Source organism: Ipomoea triloba, chromosome 2 (genome assembly GCF_003576645.1).
Source record: "Ipomoea triloba cultivar NCNSP0323 chromosome 2, ASM357664v1".
Taxonomy (NCBI): Eukaryota; Viridiplantae; Streptophyta; class Magnoliopsida; order Solanales; family Convolvulaceae; genus Ipomoea; species Ipomoea triloba.
Window position 1 is genome coordinate 11,464,993 of NC_044917.1, and position 19,971 is coordinate 11,484,963.

The 19,971-nt window shown below is 34.7% G+C and overlaps 2 protein-coding genes across 2 annotated transcripts; both read right to left on the reverse strand.

Annotated features, from left to right (window-relative positions):
• Positions 1-6,164: 6,164 nt before the first annotated feature.
• On the reverse strand, positions 6,165-10,996 carry LOC116010471 (glutathione S-transferase zeta class-like). The gene is made up of 10 exons (XM_031249897.1): positions 10,331-10,996; positions 10,131-10,230; positions 9,976-10,032; positions 9,542-9,627; positions 9,390-9,461; positions 8,453-8,506; positions 8,276-8,351; positions 7,810-7,871; positions 6,716-6,775; positions 6,165-6,475 (listed from the first exon to the last, which is right to left on the reverse strand). Exons 1-10 carry the CDS (start codon positions 10,331-10,333, stop codon positions 6,374-6,376), a joined length of 672 nt encoding a protein of 223 aa, XP_031105757.1. The 5' UTR covers positions 10,334-10,996; the 3' UTR covers positions 6,165-6,373.
• Positions 10,997-14,569: 3,573 nt separating this feature from the next.
• Positions 14,570-19,971, reverse strand: LOC116009962 (signal recognition particle receptor subunit alpha-like). Its single transcript, XM_031249186.1, has 10 exons — positions 19,841-19,971; positions 17,108-18,089; positions 16,449-16,533; positions 16,190-16,285; positions 15,883-16,035; positions 15,689-15,796; positions 15,466-15,585; positions 15,159-15,284; positions 14,978-15,061; positions 14,570-14,892 (listed from the first exon to the last, which is right to left on the reverse strand). Exons 2-10 carry the CDS (start codon positions 18,064-18,066, stop codon positions 14,767-14,769), a joined length of 1,857 nt encoding a protein of 618 aa, XP_031105046.1. The 5' UTR covers positions 18,067-18,089; positions 19,841-19,971; the 3' UTR covers positions 14,570-14,766.

Consider the following 19,971-nt stretch of genomic DNA (forward strand, 5'->3'; position numbering starts at 1 on the left):
AAAGACCAAAATAACCCTGGTGTTCACGGCTACTAAACGGAAATACTAACGGTGGACTAAAATTGGAACACGTTAAATAATAGTGGTCACAATGTGGTAAAAATAATGTAGGTGGACTAAAATTGGAAACGCCCCTATAACAGTAGGACCAAAAATGAAAATCACTCTACAAATAAATTGTTAAATTATAAAATACATTATAAATTACAATACAAAGTTTATGATAAACTACGGGATAATACTTACGCTCTCTCATATTTTGAAATCGGTGTAGAATTGTTTCATTTGAAACTTGATCAAAAACATCTTTTTCAACATACGGCAATAAGCAATCATGTAATAAATCATCACGCGCCCGCTGGATGACATCTAACTCGGGATTCCCACCTGACAACAAAAGGGGATGGGCAATCTAGGGAGACAAAGACAAATTTTGATTTCCAGTCTTTATTAAAAGTGGAGAAATCATCAAAAAGTTTGAGACGGGATCTAAAGGAAATAACAACAAAACCTTTACCCTCACCGGATGACCTACCAACCTGAAACAACGCTTGGAAAAGGCTCAGGGTGGGTTCCACCCTCCTCTCTCAACACACGGAAAGAAAACCAGTGATGGCCTGATGGTCGTTTGGAACAAGTTGGTCTGGGGCTATCCCATAGTAGTTTAAGAATTCTATAAGGAAGCGGTGAAGAAGAAACCAAAGCCCCAGCTGCATGGATAGAAGGTGAACTCCGAAGAATGTGTCAGGGGGATTCGTAATAGTAGCATTAGGCTCAGGTGCAAAAAGGCGAACGTTATGACACACAAGACTTTGAGCATCCTCCAACTCTTGAGGATCTAATTAAGGTCGTATAAGCTCTATAAGGGAGTTATCGAGGGGGAAATGTGAGGCCCCGTGCCTCTTTCTCTTTGGACGAGTTGTTGAGTTAGGCGACGAAGGGTCAAGGTCATATGGAAGATGGGGGAATTCCAAATAGGGGAGGAAGGCTCATCATCATCCTCATGAGGTGAATATTCCTCCTCATCATCATCAGAAGAGAATTCATCAACATCAATTGCATTTAGCACGTCCATTAAGAAATTAAAAAACTAACCTGGTCAGTGAGCACGTGGAACCAACCTGCCAGCAACCAAAGAAGCGAAGCACTGGTCAAAAAAAAAAAAACAGGTGCACTGCTTCGACTCAGAGCCGAGGCATGTCGTGTGCCTTGGCCTTGTGCCGAGGCGGAAACGCTTCTGCCTCGACTCAGAGCCGGGCACTGATCAAAACACACAAAAAAACTTTCGTAAAAAAAAAAAATCAGGAGCACCGCCTCGGCCCTGTGCCGACGACAGAAATGCCTTCGCCTCGGCACAGAACCGAGGCATATCGTGAGGGGCCGAGGTGCCCCACCTCGGCCTCCCCTGTTATTAGAGTTTGAAAAAAAATTATAATTAGGATAAGAGAACGTACCAGGAGGTGTGGTGAGGCAGAATTGATGGGACGGTAAAAAAAGAAAAGAAGGAGGGGGAAGAATTTTTATACTAAAAACAAAGGCTTATAAAAGGAAAGGGAATTATAAGAATTATGATGGAGGCTAGGAAATATTTTCAAAATCAAGGAGATTTCCTTATAAGATCCTACCTAAAAACTTTATACAAGTTATTATTCTTAAAGTTATATAGGTTATTACTCCCAAGCTACCTCGGTTACTCTCGCTAGCTAAGGAATGGGGGGATGGTGACAGGGTAATTGGGTCAGCACCTGACCCGGAACCACAAACGGTATTAACCCGGATTGCAGGAAGACAAACGGACGTGGGAAGTCAAACTGACACTCGTTATACAAGAAAGACACATTGAAGAGGAGTTACTCCAACGGCTCCTTGAAGTCATTACCCTCACTTAGTGTGGATACTAAGCAACCGTTACAAGTACAGAAGAGCCGTTGTACTACAAGTATAAGAAGAACCATGTCATAGAAGAGGGGGACATTCTATTACACACAGACACTATTGTACTGAACTCACTATACCGAACTATTGTACTGATCAATACATAGATATACATTTGTAACATAATTACAGTCAGAGTGATATCCGTCGAATAGTGAGTATTAGGCATCAGAACATTGATTAGTCAAAAAAGGATTTAGTGGTTCAAATCATTATACTTCTAGTATAAACCATATACACTTAGACTAGGAATGTTTTAAATTCACAAATAAAACAAATATAAGATCGTATGTAAGCTCTTTATTAATCATCTGCCAACATTCTCGATACTTTCATTTAAGTCAATAATCAATATAGAATATCTAAATTATAATATGCAGTGAATTTGATTAACTATTAGCTAATTACACAAAAGAAAGTGCGGACAGGTGTTTATAATATATCTAATACAAACTAAAAAAATCTACAAAATGAACTCAACAAACACTAGAATTATCAAACTTTATAAACGAAAGGAATTATCACTAACTATATTCTAGTACTAGTCCAATGAGGCTTGGAGAAAGTATACAAAACTAAGGTGGTGTTTGGAAATCATTTTATGGAATTTTAGTGTTTGGTAAGACTATCTCCAACCATTTACACCAAATTCTACACCAAAAGAAATATTTCCAGCATATTCTTACACCAAATTTTTTCTATCTCTAACCCATTACACCAAATTCTACACCAAATTTTATTTCTTCACTAAAATAATTTGCTTTCTAAAAAATTAATACTTTGTATTATCTTTAAATATTTTAATATAAAATATAATTATAATACAATATTATGCAAATAATATAAAAGTAATTTTTTATATTTAATTTTGTTAAATTTATACTTTATGCAGTTTCATTTTTAATTATTCTATATTCAATATTAGTCTTGTTTAAATCGTCTTGATGCGATCTTTCAAATGATATAATTTATTTTTAATAACATAAAATTTATATTTAATAATTTAACAAAATATAAAAATATATTAAAACTAACTAAGGATATAAAAGGAATTAAAAACAATGCTAGAGGGCAAAACGGGAAAAAACTTTCAGGCCAACTATGGCTTGAAGTGAACAGTGTAACACCAAATTTGGCGCTACACTGTTCACTCTCCTCCATTTTTTTGCCAATATGACGTGTTTGTTGGAGACCTTCTGCGCCATTTTTTTTTAATGTTTTGGAGAGATAGCGTGCCCATTGGAGATGGCCTAAGAGGGGAAAATGTGGTCAATGAAAATTAATGTGTTCGTCAAAGGAAAAGAAGACATTTTTCCAGAAAATGACTTCCCTTTTTTTATTGGAGAAGTCATTTTGCGAAGTCTTCCACTCTTCTTTACGATTTGCCTTCTCTCATCTGCTTCGACTCTCGCCTCACCAAAAAGCTCTAGAAATTAGTCCGTCAGAACTACTCTAGTTTCCAGTGGAGACTAGTATGTACTAGTCTCCGCAGAAACCAGGAAACCAGAGCAAATCTGCTCTGGTTTCCGCTGGAAATCATGTTATTTTATTTAATTTTTTAATAAATAATATTATTATAATTTTTTTTGTTTTTTAAATAAAATTATTAAAATATAAAATTATACAATTGTACACATTTTCCAGAAAATGAACCAAACACATGAAGACAGTTTTTCAGAATGTAACCAAACACTAGAAAAGAAAGTGTATTCTGGAAATGATTCATTTTCCATAAGTCATTTTCCTGCTTTCCAAAACAACCCTAAGGACTTCCACACTTTTATTAAATTAAGGCAAACCCTAATTAGGGAATACCCTAAATGTAGAAAACCCTAATATCATAATAGAAATACAAAATAAATCACAATCACATATTCACATAATAACCCCAATCACATATTCACAGAAAAACCACAATAACACTATAACATTACTGCAGAATAAAATCAACAATCACAGATTATTCACAATATCTCAATAAAATGTAAAAGTATAATATGACTTAACTATGGTTAAGACATACCTCAAAGACTCAAAGTCTCTAATGAGTCTAATCCATAATCTCTATAGAAATAAGTCTAACACCAAGGGTTGATTAAGCTTAGGGGTGGGCATAATTTTGATTATCTGAACCAACACTCGAAACTTGAACCAAAATTTTTAATTTCGGGTGTATCTAAATAGTTATCGGTTTGGATATTTTTAATTATAGTATATCTAAATATAAATTTGATTCGGATATCGGGTGTTAAAATTTTATCTATAATTGATTCGAAACCCAAACTAACCGAAATTTTATAATAAATATAATAATATAAATTATATATTTAATTTTAAATGTATTTTACAATTAATAATATATAATTTTCATAAGTCTCTTAATTAATTATTAGTATTTCACTGTTTTGTATTTTTAGTTTGATAATATATGAAAAAATATAAATACAGAAATAATAAAATCATTAAAATACTCAAAATTGATTTTAAAAAAGGGAAAATTGCATCTTTGGTCCCTGAGCTTTAAGCAAGTTCCGACTCAGTCCCTGAGTTATGGCCGTATCCGAGTTTAGTCCCTCAGTTATGAACGAAGTGGCGCATTTGGTCCCTGGCCGTTAAAACTAACGGAAAAATTAAAAAATAGTTAAAATTTGAAGGGTAAAATAGGAAATTCACATTTTATTATCCTTCTTATATCAAAATCACTTTTATAACATTATTTTTCACTTCTTAGCCTCTTATTTTCAATATTTTTTAATTCTAAAAGCATTTCAATAACTTTAGTATGACTTGTTAGGAGTCTAGCTCTCGTATAACAAACTTAAGACCTAGTACAAACAAAGAAACACTTGATCATTGTTTTTAAGCATCTGAAAACACTATCCTAATAATTTTTGGTTTCCTTTACTAAGCAACAAAGGTATCAAACTAGAACTTCTGAGATACAAAATAATTTCAAATTTCTCAGGTTGCTTTTATGAGAATTTCACCAAAAGAATAACTTGAGATTTTTAGTATGTAAAAAATATTTTGTATGCAATAGTTTAGTCAATTGTCATTTTTTGAAGTTACAAAAGTTTTTAAAATTTTTATAATTGATTCTTAGGTTCCTCTTTCATTACTCAGGTTTTAAGAAAACAGAGTTTTGTATCTCAAAAGTTCTAGTTTGATTACCTTTGTTGCTTAGTAAAGAAAATCGAAAATTATTAGGATAGTGTTTTCAGATGCCTAAACACAATGATCAAGTGTTTCTTTGTTTGTACTAGGTTTTAAGTTTGTTATACGAGAGTCAGACTCCTAACAAGTCATACTAAAATTATTGAAATGCTTTTAGAATTGAAAAATATTGAAAATAAGAGGCTAAGAAGTGAAAAATAATGTTATAAAAGTGATTTTGATATAAGAAGAAGAATAAAATGTGAATTTCCTATTTTACCCCTCAAATTTTAATTATTTTTAATTTTTCCGTTAGTTTTAACGGCCAGGGACCAAATGCGCCACTTTGTTCATAACTGAGGGACTAAACTCGGATACGGTCATAACTCAGGGACTGAGTCGGAACTTGGTTAAAGCTCAGGGACCAAAGATGCAATTTTCCCTTTAAAAAATAAAATTTTGAGTATATCCAACATATAATTTCACTTGAACCGAACATATCCGAATTAAATTTGGTTCAAATATCGGGTCTCCAGCTTACCTCCGCTAGGGAGTGTATTGGAGGAAGAGTACTCTAGTCCAGGACTCCAGGCTAGAGTCTTTTACATACGTTCACATCATTCTGTATCTCTGTATCCATCTCATCCTGTCTGTTAGAGGTGGTTGAATTGGTAAGTTAGGGAGTTTTCTTGTCATTCAATCATTCTATTTGGCTATATATAGCGTTACCTACGCCTGCAATTCTTCTTCTTCTTGCTTTTTGCCGTGAATGCTTCAAAAGATCTTGATGAAACAACATTGGTTATTGTAACCTAGGGGTGTGATTGAGTGAAAGGAACTCATTCATCCTTAACCAAAGGACAAGTTTTCGATCTTTGGCTTTGTGTATGGAACAACCTTAAAGATGCCTCGAAAGAATTTTTATGAGTTGGGTTCATACAAGAACTCTGTTACATGGAATGCAATGATTTCTTAAGCTATTCTTGAATGCCTTGCATTTCATGGATCCTCACTTCAATTTGCTATAACTTAATTTGAGGTGAAGCTTTAAAGAAAGGCACGGCTGGTGATATCACTTGTTGACAAGGTAACATTGTATTACTTGTATACATGATATCAGAATACAGTAAATAAAATTCAAAAACAAGAGAAATGCATCATTATTGAGGATTATTTAGTATCAATTTGAGATAATCCAGGAAACCACTTTCCATCAGAATCATAAACCATTACAACATTAGACAGAAGTTTTGTTTATATTGATAAATCACCTCAAGCTCTTGCCTCAGCTGGTGGGTTTATCAGGCTGTTTCTCCGGCATAGCATTTTGAATAGCAGGTACCTCTTTGTACGCCTCGTATATGCGAGATAGAATGGGATATTCATTCTGCATATAGCATTAAACTCAACATTCTCAGTACAGAACATATTTAGTAAGAAGAAATACTTAAATATACAACGGGAATTACTGTCATTCAAAGTACTGCCTGTTTCAAGAAAACACAAGTAGTTAACAGGCAAAGAGTAAGAGCCAGACAGACTATACTAAAAGTTGGAAGCGGTAAGGAGAAGCCAAGTGACATAAAGAGAAAACCAAGAGTAAATAACAATTAGGATAAGGAATTACCATATCCACATTGAATCTGTTGATTGCTGCATGGATTTGGGGCACTAGAAATAGATCAGCCTGCAAATTGCAGCCGACATGTTAAACATCAATTAATAAGTGTTGGGCAGAGGCCGGTGAAAGAACAAGTCCAGTATCCTGCCTCTCGAAAATGTGGTAGCGGTATATCCGCATATATGAGGAAATAAAGTTGCGCCTTCGCTGTGAGTTATAACTTTTGGCGTAGTGGTAAGCGATTGATCCTAACAAGTGGTATCTGTGCTAGGTCACAGGTTCGTGCTGGAATGGGGAATTGTTGGGCATATTCTATAAAATGGTAAATCTGATATGCATTATATCTAAATGGAAGGATTTTTCACACATGCAAATACACATATATAAAGCTAAATGAAACAATACACTCGAATCCAGACACCATCATCAATTACTGGCCTCAGCTTTGATGTTTAGTCAAACTACCTGTCCTGAATGGTGTTTAGATTGTGTAGTTTAGGCTGAAAAATATGTGCAGGTAAAGAAGGGATATTGCATCTATATGTCTGAGGTTTCAAAAACACCTACACTTTGGCACTCTGTTGTTTCAAAACTCACACTCAGAACCCTGGATGGCTTTCAGCCATAAAAGTTGCTACTTTGAAATTAATGAGAAAAGGCTTTGTTTCTAACTAATGTATTTGGCTAAAACCTTGAAAAGTTGACTTTCCAAATGTGCATAAAAATTAGCCAAACAATGTTATGTAAGTTAATCAAACAAGAAACTACAAGTACTGATAAAAATTATCACAATTAATTTAGTCTTTTCCAATTAGTAGTTTAGATCATTTCTAAGACACCACTAAATTTCACTAGTGTAAATATTTCTCAAAAAATGAAAAGTGGTGAGTATAGACAAATTATTATTACAATAGAACCTATTTTCAGTGGGTCCAAATGGTAATAGACATTTCAGGTTTTTTTTTTTAATAGTCATATGAAGTAAATTGAGTTCGAAATCTCCCAGGGTTGGGGGAAGGACTTCTATTTCTAATTTCAGAAGTCTGCATTCTACTGTTAGGATACTCAGTGGTCCAAGTGAAAGTATCAAAGAAACTAACCAGATAAATTTCATCACCAGTGGCAAACTTTCCAGCATAACTTTTCAGTAGCTTCTCCAATGCTGCAAAATTGGTATCAGGAGTAAAATCACAAAAACCCAATATCTAGAAATGAAAGACCAAGTGTGCAATGGAGCACTTCAATCACACTTAACAGGATTTCATCAGATAATGCATTGGGAAGAAGTGTGAAATATTCTATTTGTTATAGTAATTAGGGAATGCCTATATAATTATGGTCTTCAAGATGTTCAATGATAAGTAGCAAGTTGAGGAAATGGAAGATTCTGAGAGAGAGACAGTTGGAGCTCTTGGGGAGGGAAGGGGGGGGAATGCGTGAGAAGTTGTAAGTAAAGATTGGAGGTGCATCTTCCTGCTCAAATTCCAGAGCTATCAAATCTAAATGTACTGTCCCATGCTAATTAAATTCTTATTTCAAGAAAGGCAATAGGAACAAAACTTTTACCAGCAAAGCCTTTTTTTATATGAGTCTGGCACCATGGAACTTTCTCATCAGGACCAACTTTGTCTTCAATATATTTCTACAGTTGCATGACAAAGTAACATGACACCATGTCAAATCAAACTGAATGTATTAAGATGGCCTATTGTGAATCGCCACAAATTATAATTTCATACTTACAAGAATAGCTAGATTTTGTAGAGGCTGTATGTTTGCAGAAACAATATTCGCAGCCTATAATCAAATAACAAGAACATTGAAGAAAATTAAATCAACTGAAAAACATAAGAGAAAACAGATGTGCAAAGATATTGGCATAAATGAAACTCATTTTTATGTCTACACAATATTTTGATTGGAAGTATATCTCCCTATTTTTTTCTAATTATTTTTTTGGATGACGAGGGAAACCCCAAAACCCTTTTAGGTGTAGGTAAACCCCGCCTTGTGACCCTAACCGGCAAAAGACCAAAAGCAAACCAGCCTAGATTACCCATAACTGACCGGCTCAAACCAAAGGGGCAAGGATTCGAACTCGTGACCATGTGGTTACAAGTGTGGATCTTTTGCCATCTTGGCTGAGGTTACCCCCTATCTCTCCCTATTTGGCTTAGGACACAAAGGACCACAAAAAGGCATCGATCTAGTGCTCCCACACCATGTCTAGTTCTTTTGATTAGAGCACATAACATTTTGCAAGCCAGCCAAGCCTATAAACTCCTATTTGTTTACAATGAAAGTCATAAACTCATGCCTCTCAGAGCAATCTGAGATTGACAGTATGGTCTACAATACTGGGATCTGTGTCACAATAGAAACTCAAGTATTTTTTGATTGAAATGATTCTGCTAGAAAGGCAAAATGATGAAAATCAGAAAATGTCAGCCAACCATTGTGTGAAGGTGAAATCAACTCAACTATCATGTTCATTATTCTACCAAGTTAAGCTTAGTGTTTCTTGGTCATCCAATTTTATTTTAATTTCCAGCTGCATTCTGGTAAAGGCTATATGCAATACTTTCAGCATTGAAAAGGCTAGCATCTATGCCTATATTAGACAGATTCTAAGAGTGTACTCTGAAATGAGTACCAATATCAATTCACTGCCACATTTTACCTGAAAATTTATAGCCTTTAACTTAGGATCCTTCGGCAACAAGGGATTCTGCGGATACTTTTCTTCCAAATACTGCACATTATGATTACTTAGAGTTATTCCATATAGAATACCATACTTAACACCACACTAGCATAAAGGCGAAGTCTCACCATCAAAATAGCAAAAGAGTCTGAAATAACAATGTCTCCATCAACCAATGCCGGCACATACCCCATCGGATTGAGCTTCAAAAATTCTACATTTCCATGCACACCAACAATGTTTAAATTTAAAGTACACAATGTTGCAAAATTGACAACTCTACACTATTTTTTTTTTGTGACTACAATTTGACCTATACATAATGTCTACCCAACATGATTATGCCAACATTCTTGATTGGGATAGGACTCGAACCTGCCCTATGACCTTTCATTTAGAATGGTAACAGTGATGTCATCAAACCAGGAGATACTTGGCACAACTCTACACTATTATGTTGACCATTTTTGTTTGAAATATTCATTCATTGATTTAATTTAGGGCAGATACACGATTAGGAGAAGATAATCATAAATTGATCACTAGGAAGAATTTAACAAACCAGGGCTGAATTGTTCGCCTTTGGCCAGGTTAACTGCTTTGTACTCGTAATCCAGTCCTGTTATATATTGATTTATTTTTAATTTAGATTTTGTACGGAAATTCGGGTCACTCGGATAGAATAGTTGAATAGTTCGAATAAAGAGAGAAGTAAACCTTTGAGATTGAGAGCAATCCTAACACGGCAAGAGCAAGAGCTCCGCCAGTAGGAGTAGAGTTGAGGCTTGGTTGACTCTCCTCCGCCGCCTGTCTCCGCCTAAGAGCCCACCGGAAAGTTTACCAAAGTATCAAAAACAAAAGCATTAAAATACAAAAATGGAAAGAAAACAGAGAATCAAATACAGAATCTCGCTCACCATGATCAACGAAATGTGAAACTGATAGTGTTCAATGTGAATGACTGATCCAAGTCAGTGTTAAGTACCAGATAGTTGCGTATTCTATTTGTCTTTGCCGGCCCGAAACGGAAAGGGTCCTACTCCTTATTACCCAAAAGTCTTTCTGGAAGCAGGGCCGGATTTTGGGCCGTGGGGCTTATTATGTAGTATATCTATTTGCAATTATACCGGGCCTATACTTAGGTTTTGTTCTCCTGATTGCCTCCTAACTCCCGAGTCCTCAATCCCCAATCCTCATATGTCTGTTTCGTTTTCGGGCGATTGCGGAAGCGAGGCGCGGACTGCCGACTGGCGATTGCGGAAGCGAGGCGCGGAGGCGACCGGCGAACCGCGGTGGCGACCGGCGAGCCGCGAGGAAGCTGATGGAGAGCGGAGCACCGGCCACCGAGCAGATTGCAGATCAAAATCCCCAATTCCCCAATTTCGCAGATCGTAGGCAGACCAAAATAAGGGCTTTCCAGTTTCTAGGTTATTTCAATCTTTTTTTCACTTTAAATATTTAATTTTACATGTATAATGTGTTTGCTCTGTAGTCTGTACCCGTGTATTGTTGTTTGATTTCAATTGTAATTTACATATTAATGTATTATGGCTCTCGGCATTAAAAAATATGAAAAACGTAAGAAACAAAATAATAAAGAATTACATATAACGATTACAAAAATGAGCATTATAGAGTACTGCAATTTACTGCAAATTTAGGCAATTTACTTTAAATTTGAATACTAGGTAATGCAAATTTGCAATTATAGTGCAAATTTGTATTATAGGGTACTGCAAATTTGCTACAGTTCTGAATAAAGTCATGGATATGCACAAGGTGCTTCTGTGAGAGTTTTTGTTGATGTATACTGCAGCTTTCTATTTTTCTGGTGAGTGAATTTAGTTTGCTTTGTGTAATTGATGAGTACACTTTGCTGCTCCAATGGTTTTTAATTTGAACTACAGTGAAAAAAAAAAAAAAAAAAAAAGTAGTGCCTCATTTATTATTCAGAATAGGGCCACCAAAATAAAAAAACCGGCCCTGTCTGGAAGGAAAACAAAAACAAAAACAAACAAACAAATAAAGAGGAACAAACAAATAAAGAGGAATTGCTGAATACCTTGTGGTTTAATGACACCCGGTGTCCCGATTTACACTCTCACATGAATTATGGAAGTGGCTTCGAGCTTCAGTAGGCTATGAACAGACACGACATTGTAACAGAGTTAGTAGTACTCAAAAAAAAAAAAAAAGAGGAATTTTTTAAAAATAAACTTGACAATTTAGAATTAAAATTTGAAAGATTAATTCAATTCTTATATAATTTAGAGCAAATACCAATTTTGGTCCCACGATTATAAGCAAAATGACAATTTTGGTCCACATGTTTAATTTCTACTAATTTTAGTCCCACGACTATTGTTTTAGTACCAATTTTCATCCACGACTATTGTTTTAATGTCAATATTCATCGCGCAGGTCACCCATCCGTTTAAAACATGCAAAAATATAAAATTGTTAAGGGTATTTTCGTCATTTTCTACTTAATATCTCAATTTGATCATGAATAAATGGATTTAAAGTTTTCTTCCTCATTTTACATTAATTTGAGGAGGAGAACAGTGAATTATGATCAATCATAGGGTTTAAATCTCTTTATTCATGCTCAAATTGATATATTAAGTTGAAAATGACGAAAATACCTTTAAAATTTTTAGATTGTTGCACGTTTTAGACGGATGGGTGACCGTTGTAATGAATTTTGGCACTAAAACAATAGTCGTGGGACCAAAATTGGTACTAAAATAATAATCGTGGGACAAAAATTGATAGAAATTAAACATGCGGATCAAAATTATCATTTTGGTAATAGTCGTGCGACCAAAATTGATATTTGCTCTATAATTTATGTATATGTATTACTTGTATATTTCTTATAAGAAAATTCGATAGTGTCATTGTTTATGGTGTTTTCTATTAAAGGTATGTTTGAAAATTTTAAAAATGATTTTTGAAAATCATTTTTCGAGTTTCTTTGTTTGGAAAGGCATGAAAAATATGGTCAACGGTAAACAACTTTAAATGAGGCCAAAAATTCAGAAAATGACTTCCGAATTTCTTTATGGAAGTCATTTTTTTAAAATGGCTTGAGGCAGATTTCGGCCAAAATGGTCATGGCTCTCTCGTTCTGGTGGACTGGTATCCGTCGGAAAGCAATCCGTGCAGAACTGCTCTGGTGTTCGGCAAAAATAAGTCCGCCGAAACCAACTGTGTTTTTTTTAATAACTAAATATTATTATTTTATATATTTTTAATTTTTTATATGTTAAATAAAATAATAAAAATATAAAGTTTAATATCCATTTTGGTTCCTCGACTATTAGGTAATACGTAATTTAGTCCCTAAACAATAAAAGTGTCCAATTTAATCCTCTAACTTGTAAAATTATACCCAATTTGGTCCAATCTAATTTGATATGATGTATCATATGATTTTCAAAATAAAATTAAGACTTGATAATTATAAATTATTTAATACTTTTTCTGTCTCATTTTTTTTATTTGTCTTACTTGGTATTCATTATTTAAACAAGCTCTTGATTTCTTCTTTGCTTGTTTTTATTAGTATTTTACTCTAATTTTTATTTTTATTTTTTTTTTTTGTATTTAATAGTACTTCTAATATAGTTTCTAAATAAGTAAATTTCACATACTAATTACAATGTAGTATCTGTTCATAGCTATTTTCTCAACCTACTGAAGTTGTGTTGCAAAAATCCCGCCTAGGCGTCGATTAATCCCCGCTTAGGCGCTAGGCGCTGGTCGATCGCCTAACGTATCACATTAAATGGTGGTCTAGGCGGCTGGCCGGCTAGGCGACCGCCTAGCCCGCCAAAGCACGGCCTAGGCGTCGACTAGACCGACTAGGCACCGACCAGGCCTTCTAGTCGGTCGATTAACTATTGTTCTTTTTTTTAATGGGTAATTTCACTCAAAACAACATCGGTTTGAACGAAATAATCCTAAATTGTACAAACTTTAGATATTTTTTAGGTTAATATTTAATATTTTACTATTAATTATTAAAGTATTATATAATTTTTAATTATTAGTCTTTAAAAAATTAAAAAATACTTAAACAAATTAAAAAAAAAAAAAAGGACGCCAATGCACCGATTAATCCCCGGCTAGGCGCTCCCCGAGCGCCTAGGGAGTGCCTAGCGATTTTTTCAACCATGATTGAAGCACAAAGAGTTACAGTTGCCTCCACTGAGGCTCAAACTCACTCCCTTCTATGTGGGAGTGTAAACCGGATGCCACTAGACCACAAGGTCTTTGGCAATTGTAAACTTAATATTATAAAAAATTAAATTGTAAATAATTTCAATCAAATTTCGTTAATCAAACCTGACATATAAAATAGGACAAAGAAAGTACTTTAATAATTAATAGTAATAAAAAAAAAAAAACAAACAAAAATACTTCATGTACTCCCAAAATCACTCCCACTTGTGTTCAAATTTGATTGGATCAAAAAAAAAAATGAATAAACATAGGAGTAGAAAATGAGAGTAGGAATTGAAAATACATGTAGAGTTACTCTAAAAAATGAATCAGCCACTTAGAACACCGATTACGGTGCAATTTTAGGCCGCAAATTATATTGTGGATCGCAATCCACAATATAATGAATTGTGGATCCACAATCCATTGTGGATCCCGCTTCAAAACGGCGTCATTTTGATTAATGAAAACAGCAACACAACTTCAGTTCCCTTTCCGCGCAACTGCAGTTCTCTTTCAACACAACTGTAGTATCAATTCAAGCCTCCATTCCGCACAACTGCAATTCCCTTTCAACACAAATGCAATATCAGTTCAACAAAACTACAGTATCAATCATGACCATGGTCCACGGTATAACAACTGATTCTAGGCAGTCGGTCCGCACTGATTATTGCAACAGTGAACTTAATTTGGATGACCAAAAAAACCCAGATTTAAAAAAAAAAAATTAAAAAAAAAAAAAAGACAAAAAGTATTTTTAATAAGAAGCAAACACACATTATAGTAAAAGACATTTAAGAAAATTCCCAATTTGAATAAGATAATATCTCAAAACACAGCATATACAATATATTATGGGAACTGGGCAGTGGGAAGGAATTAATAAAATTTATGGGAAACAGCTCCAACAATAAAAGAACAAGAGAGGTAGGCAAGCAAGCACTTGGGATTATTCACCTTCAACATTCAAAGTCCTGAGATGACATAACAAAGACAAGGCATAGTGCAACAGCATTCATAGTCTTAATATCACATAACAGACACAACAAACAGAACTGCAGCAAGGATTTGATCGTTAAAGTTTGAGCAATAGAAAGCAAGATACAACGACACAAGGTCACGACTACTTGAGCAGGGTCTTGACAATGGACTTGACATTGAGCTTCTTCAAGTCTGTATACGACTGCCCACATCCCACAAACATGACTGGTGCTCCAGATATGTAAACCATGGATAATGCCGCTCCCACCTGCAACCATCAACGTATATCACATTTAAAATGACCAGTGTACCCCTATTCCATCGAAAAGGGAAATAATAGGATCATATTTTACCTTGTCATCAATGGTGTCAAACTTTGTAAGGAGAATTCCATCGATTAATCTTGGATTTGGTGAGGGTGATAAATCGCCCAATTTCTACAACAAGAATCAATAACAATGTGTGTAAGACAACTATTACAGAGTAAGATATATATATATATATAAACACACACACAGAGGATGAACTTCAAACCTGATTGAATTTTGATAATTGGTCAACAGCATCATTGCCCACAAGTGCCTCACCAACAAACAGGACTAAATCTGGACTGTTGACATAAATAAGCTTTGATAGTGCTCTCATCAATGGTTCGTTATCCTGCGGGAAGCAAAAGAAGATATGTACTGGTGACTATGAACATAGCCCATACACTAGATATAATGCATCCAATCATGCATCTGAAGTCCCAAGTGAGTATGTATATGTCTGTATGCATGCTGAATACACACACGTAATGGAATTCTGTTGTGGTACAAAGATTCTAATTAAATCCAAATACCTGCATTCGACCAGCTGTATCGACAAGGACAACATCAGAGCCATTGCGAGAGGCCTCTTGGATTGCTTCCTTTGCAACAATTGCAGGGTCTTTCTCATAGCCCTTCTCAAATATTGGGATCTATAAATGCCAAAGTTCAGGCAGGCATCACAATCATTTCCACATATTTTAAATGATTCTAGCAGAACAATAAAGCCCTAAAAACAGACAGGTCATAACATACCTGAAGCCTACGGGCATGAGTTCGTAGCTGCTCCACAGCTCCTGATCGGAATGTGTCACAAGCAGCCATCATTACATTGATCTTATGCTGTTGAAGCCAATAAGCAACCTGTAAACAGCAGACAAAACAAGCTTGTCAAATACATGAGCAGCAGCTCCATGATAAATACCATAAAGCATCAAACATCAATTAACCTTTGCAAGATTGGTTGATTTCCCAACTCCATTAACCCCTACAAAAACCACGACATATGGTTTCCCTTGTTCCTTTGCTGCGTGAACATCCCTCAAAATATCAATGGAGCGTTTAGGAGTCAATATGCGGACAAGAGCCTCCTCCATTGCAGCCTGGTTTGATGAACAGAGCCTTTCATGTTAGAATTTTACAAAAAGGAAGTAAACAATGGGATTAAAAAGATGTTTGCAATTGAGATTACATATATGTTACTTAATTCCTTAGGCTCCCTTTTGGAGCCTGTTTTTATGTTAATGGTCATACTACCTTTACTATTGAAGAAATTCTCGTAAAGGAGGCTTGCTTTTTACCCTCAAGGCTGGCTGCAACTGACTCACAAAGCTTTTCAGCAATTTCCTCAGCCTAAAAAGAATATCATTAAACTTTAACGAAAACATCAAAACTTCAAAAGATTGTCAAACAAAAAGCTTGGTCATTGATCAATGAAATCATTCCCCTATTTCGGTTTCATTTTCTGTTTTTGTTTAGTGGGTAGAGCATTATATGAAATACAGAAATAGCATACCACATTCTTGGTCATAAGCATGTCCTTAAGAGATTTTAAGGGTAGTTCCAGGTCCGCCTTCTCTAAATTTGCCTTACCTGCAATACTGGAAAAAGGGAAGGGCAAGTGAAAAATAATATCAATGTCAAAACAGTTTCAAAATGGATGCAACCCAAAACAGTAACAGGCATGCATCTATGTGCTCAAAAACAACTAAACAAGGGCAGCTTTATAGTCAGTAACACCTAAAATCAAACAACATAATCACAATAATGACCCACTAAGCATGTGCAAGAGGACAAGGGCTGCATCCAAAGTTCCAAACTATGGTCTCACAAATATTGATTGAGTTCACCTTACTCTACATTATCATTCATCAATTCTCTTAGTCTATTACTAAAATATTTGTGGTTGCCATACAACAGAATATCAATAGAACTACAAAAAGGTTGCCAGAGAAGCATGAATAATAATCTTTTTTCCTCAAATGAAAAAGCCAATCATTAGAGAGTTTTCTCAAGGGGGAAGACAAGAAAATCATTGACTAGAATGACGCCAATATAAATACCAAATAACAGGAAGAAGAATGCGTGGTCGATGAGAAGAGAATGGAAAAAACAAATAAAATTAGGTGGGAGGAGAAATCCCCCTTCTTCATAGAGAAGGGGTAGGGGAATTACCTCTGGAACATAGATGAGAACCACCATTTTTTCTTTGTATCAACCTTGTTGTCATTCTCTGGTTCCTCATCATCCTCCTCACTTTCACTATCATTGATAATTTCCTCTTTGTCCATCATACTCTCACCTTGATCCACTGCCACAGCTGCTACATTCTGCACCTCATCCTCAGTCACATGGTCGGTAAAATCTAACTTTGCCTTTGCAGGTGAATCATCCCAGACTCTATTCTTTTTCATTATTTTCTTTGGCTCTGCCTTAGAACCTTTTTTAACAACAGTATCAGTTTTCTTTCCAGCTTTAGACCTAAGTTTCAGTAACTTATTTACATCGAATGCCCCAGTTTTAGAGTTAACATTCTCTTTACCCTTATCAGCCCCCTCTGCGGGCAAACTCTCATTCTCAAAACTACAATTAGAATCGCCATTTTCTAGTGAGCGGTTTTTAAACTTGTCCTCTCCACCATCATCTCCTGATTCACTTTTTTTATTACCTCCATCAAACATGCCCCTCTGAACTTGTCCTTGCTTCTTAGCAAGAGTATTCTTCATAGGCTTTCCCGCCTGCTTTGATTTCTTCATTTCCTCAACGCGTGCCTCTGCCTCCTTCTTAAGCTGTTGAAAAATATCATCGAAGTCATTGTACAAGGTCCTTTTGGGATCATATATCTTTGAGAACTCTTTCTTAACCATCATTAGTAGATCATCAACATACAAAAGATGGAGAATCCTCTGATAAACAGCAACAAATACAAGTCCAAGTTCATTGTGAAATGTCCACTTAAGAGTATAAGCAGCTCCTGGCACATCATAATTATAGGATGTAGAACCTGATCGTTCTTCCAAGAGACAAGACCGAATCAAGATGTCAATTGGAGAACCTTTAAGAGCATTTCCAAGCTCTTTGCAGGTCCAGAGGATCAACCCCCCTCTAGTGAAAATAAATAACTGCTCTAACATCTCTGGACAAAGCAACCAAAAGTCTGAAAGAAAGCAAAGCCAAAATTATTAAATTCAGAAATCAAAACAACAAACATTAAACAAATCAAGAAACACCATTTAAAGATGCCAATCCAATAATAATTAAACAAAACATATTAAATTAAATTATCAATTTAATAGAACATCAATTCCCAGAAAAACACAATCTCAGTCACAAAACATAGATCAAACGGCCTAAAACCCAATAACATGCAGATATATATTCCATTCATTTGCATATAAAATACATCTGACAAATCAGCAAATTGTACAATTCAACTTTAGAAATCTAGAGAAAGCAAGATCAATTGAATAGAATTATGGAAATAAAAAAAATGTGAAAAATATGAATAAATTAAAAGGTCATCTTTTACCTGTTTATTTTGTGTAAAAATATATTGGAGAAAGCCTCTGTCTAAGAAAATGGAAAAAAGAAAACGAGAAAGAAATGCAATTAACCCTGTATTTATAGTTGAAGATGCTAAATTTGACTAGATCCTACAGTTTGTGAATCTGCTATCCCGTTTCCTTTTTCTTGTAAGGTCACATCCTCTATTCTGTGTGATGGTGCATGTTGTAGCATATAGCATAACCAATGTGGAGTTAATATTTCATGCACTCAAAATGAGTGGAGCTAACAAGCAAGAGTAAGGCATCATTGTTTTCTTGACATAAAATTCACATAATATGCAAGAATGTTCATATAGAAATAATAAAATGTCCACATGCATCATTATTATATCCACATGTAGACATGTAGTAAATTAAATGTTCATGTAATTTGTAAACAATGACCATATAAAAGTTATCATAGATGTTCCAACAAGAAATATTAATATTGGTTTTGAATCCATAAATTTACTTACACCCAAGAAATATTAATATTGGTTTTGAATCCATAAATTTACTTACACCCAAATAGGAACATAAACAGATTTTCACATGTTTTCAAGTGTATTTATAAACTTATACTCCAATATATGTTCATGTTGGCATAATTAAAATGCAATGTTCATATAGAGCAAATAGCCAAATACCAAGTATAATGTTTACAAAGTTGTATGATGATATACATGTAAGTAGTAAAATTTACTGGTAAACTTTTAATTACATAGATCACAATATATATATATATATATATATATATATATATATATATATATATATATATATATATATATATATATATATATTAATAGTTGTTCCAAATTTATTACAAAATGAAACATTAAAATTTTCCTAAAACCAATGGAATTAAAATCTTCTTAGTTGATTTTCCATTTCAAAGGAGCAATGGAGTAGGCAAAGAGTGAAAGGAAAGGTAACAATATTGTGAGCAAGAGCATGCCGATAATCATGATCGAGAAGTAGTTTAAATTTTGGAGTCACGTATGACGGCATACACCATTTCAATGGTCAACGGAGTTAAGAATCAGGGAAGGAAACGGCAACATCCACAGACCAATTCAGTGGTGGAAGAGAATTATAGGCGCTACACCATCGATGGTAAACCAGACATCAAACCAGAATCCTTTTATTGAATGAAATCTTTTTAAAAAAATAATTGAAAAGAACAAAAAAAACTTAAATTGATGTATCAGATCAACAGATCTCAAACCTTATCGAACGAAAAACAACAAACCAGCTCAAAACAAGGCAGATTTCACCAAACTCACCGATCTAACAGACCAAAACTAAATTTAAATCAGAATGAATTTACAAAATATTAGGAAATTTTTGAAGCAGAGTATACCTGAACTGGAATTTGAGGCACAGGGCTCTCAGACGAAGCGATCGCGATGGCCGCAGCTTTGATAGTCTCCGATGTATCGTTCTTTCTCTTCTTTTTTTTTTTTCTTTTTTTTTTTTTTTTTTTTTTTTTTT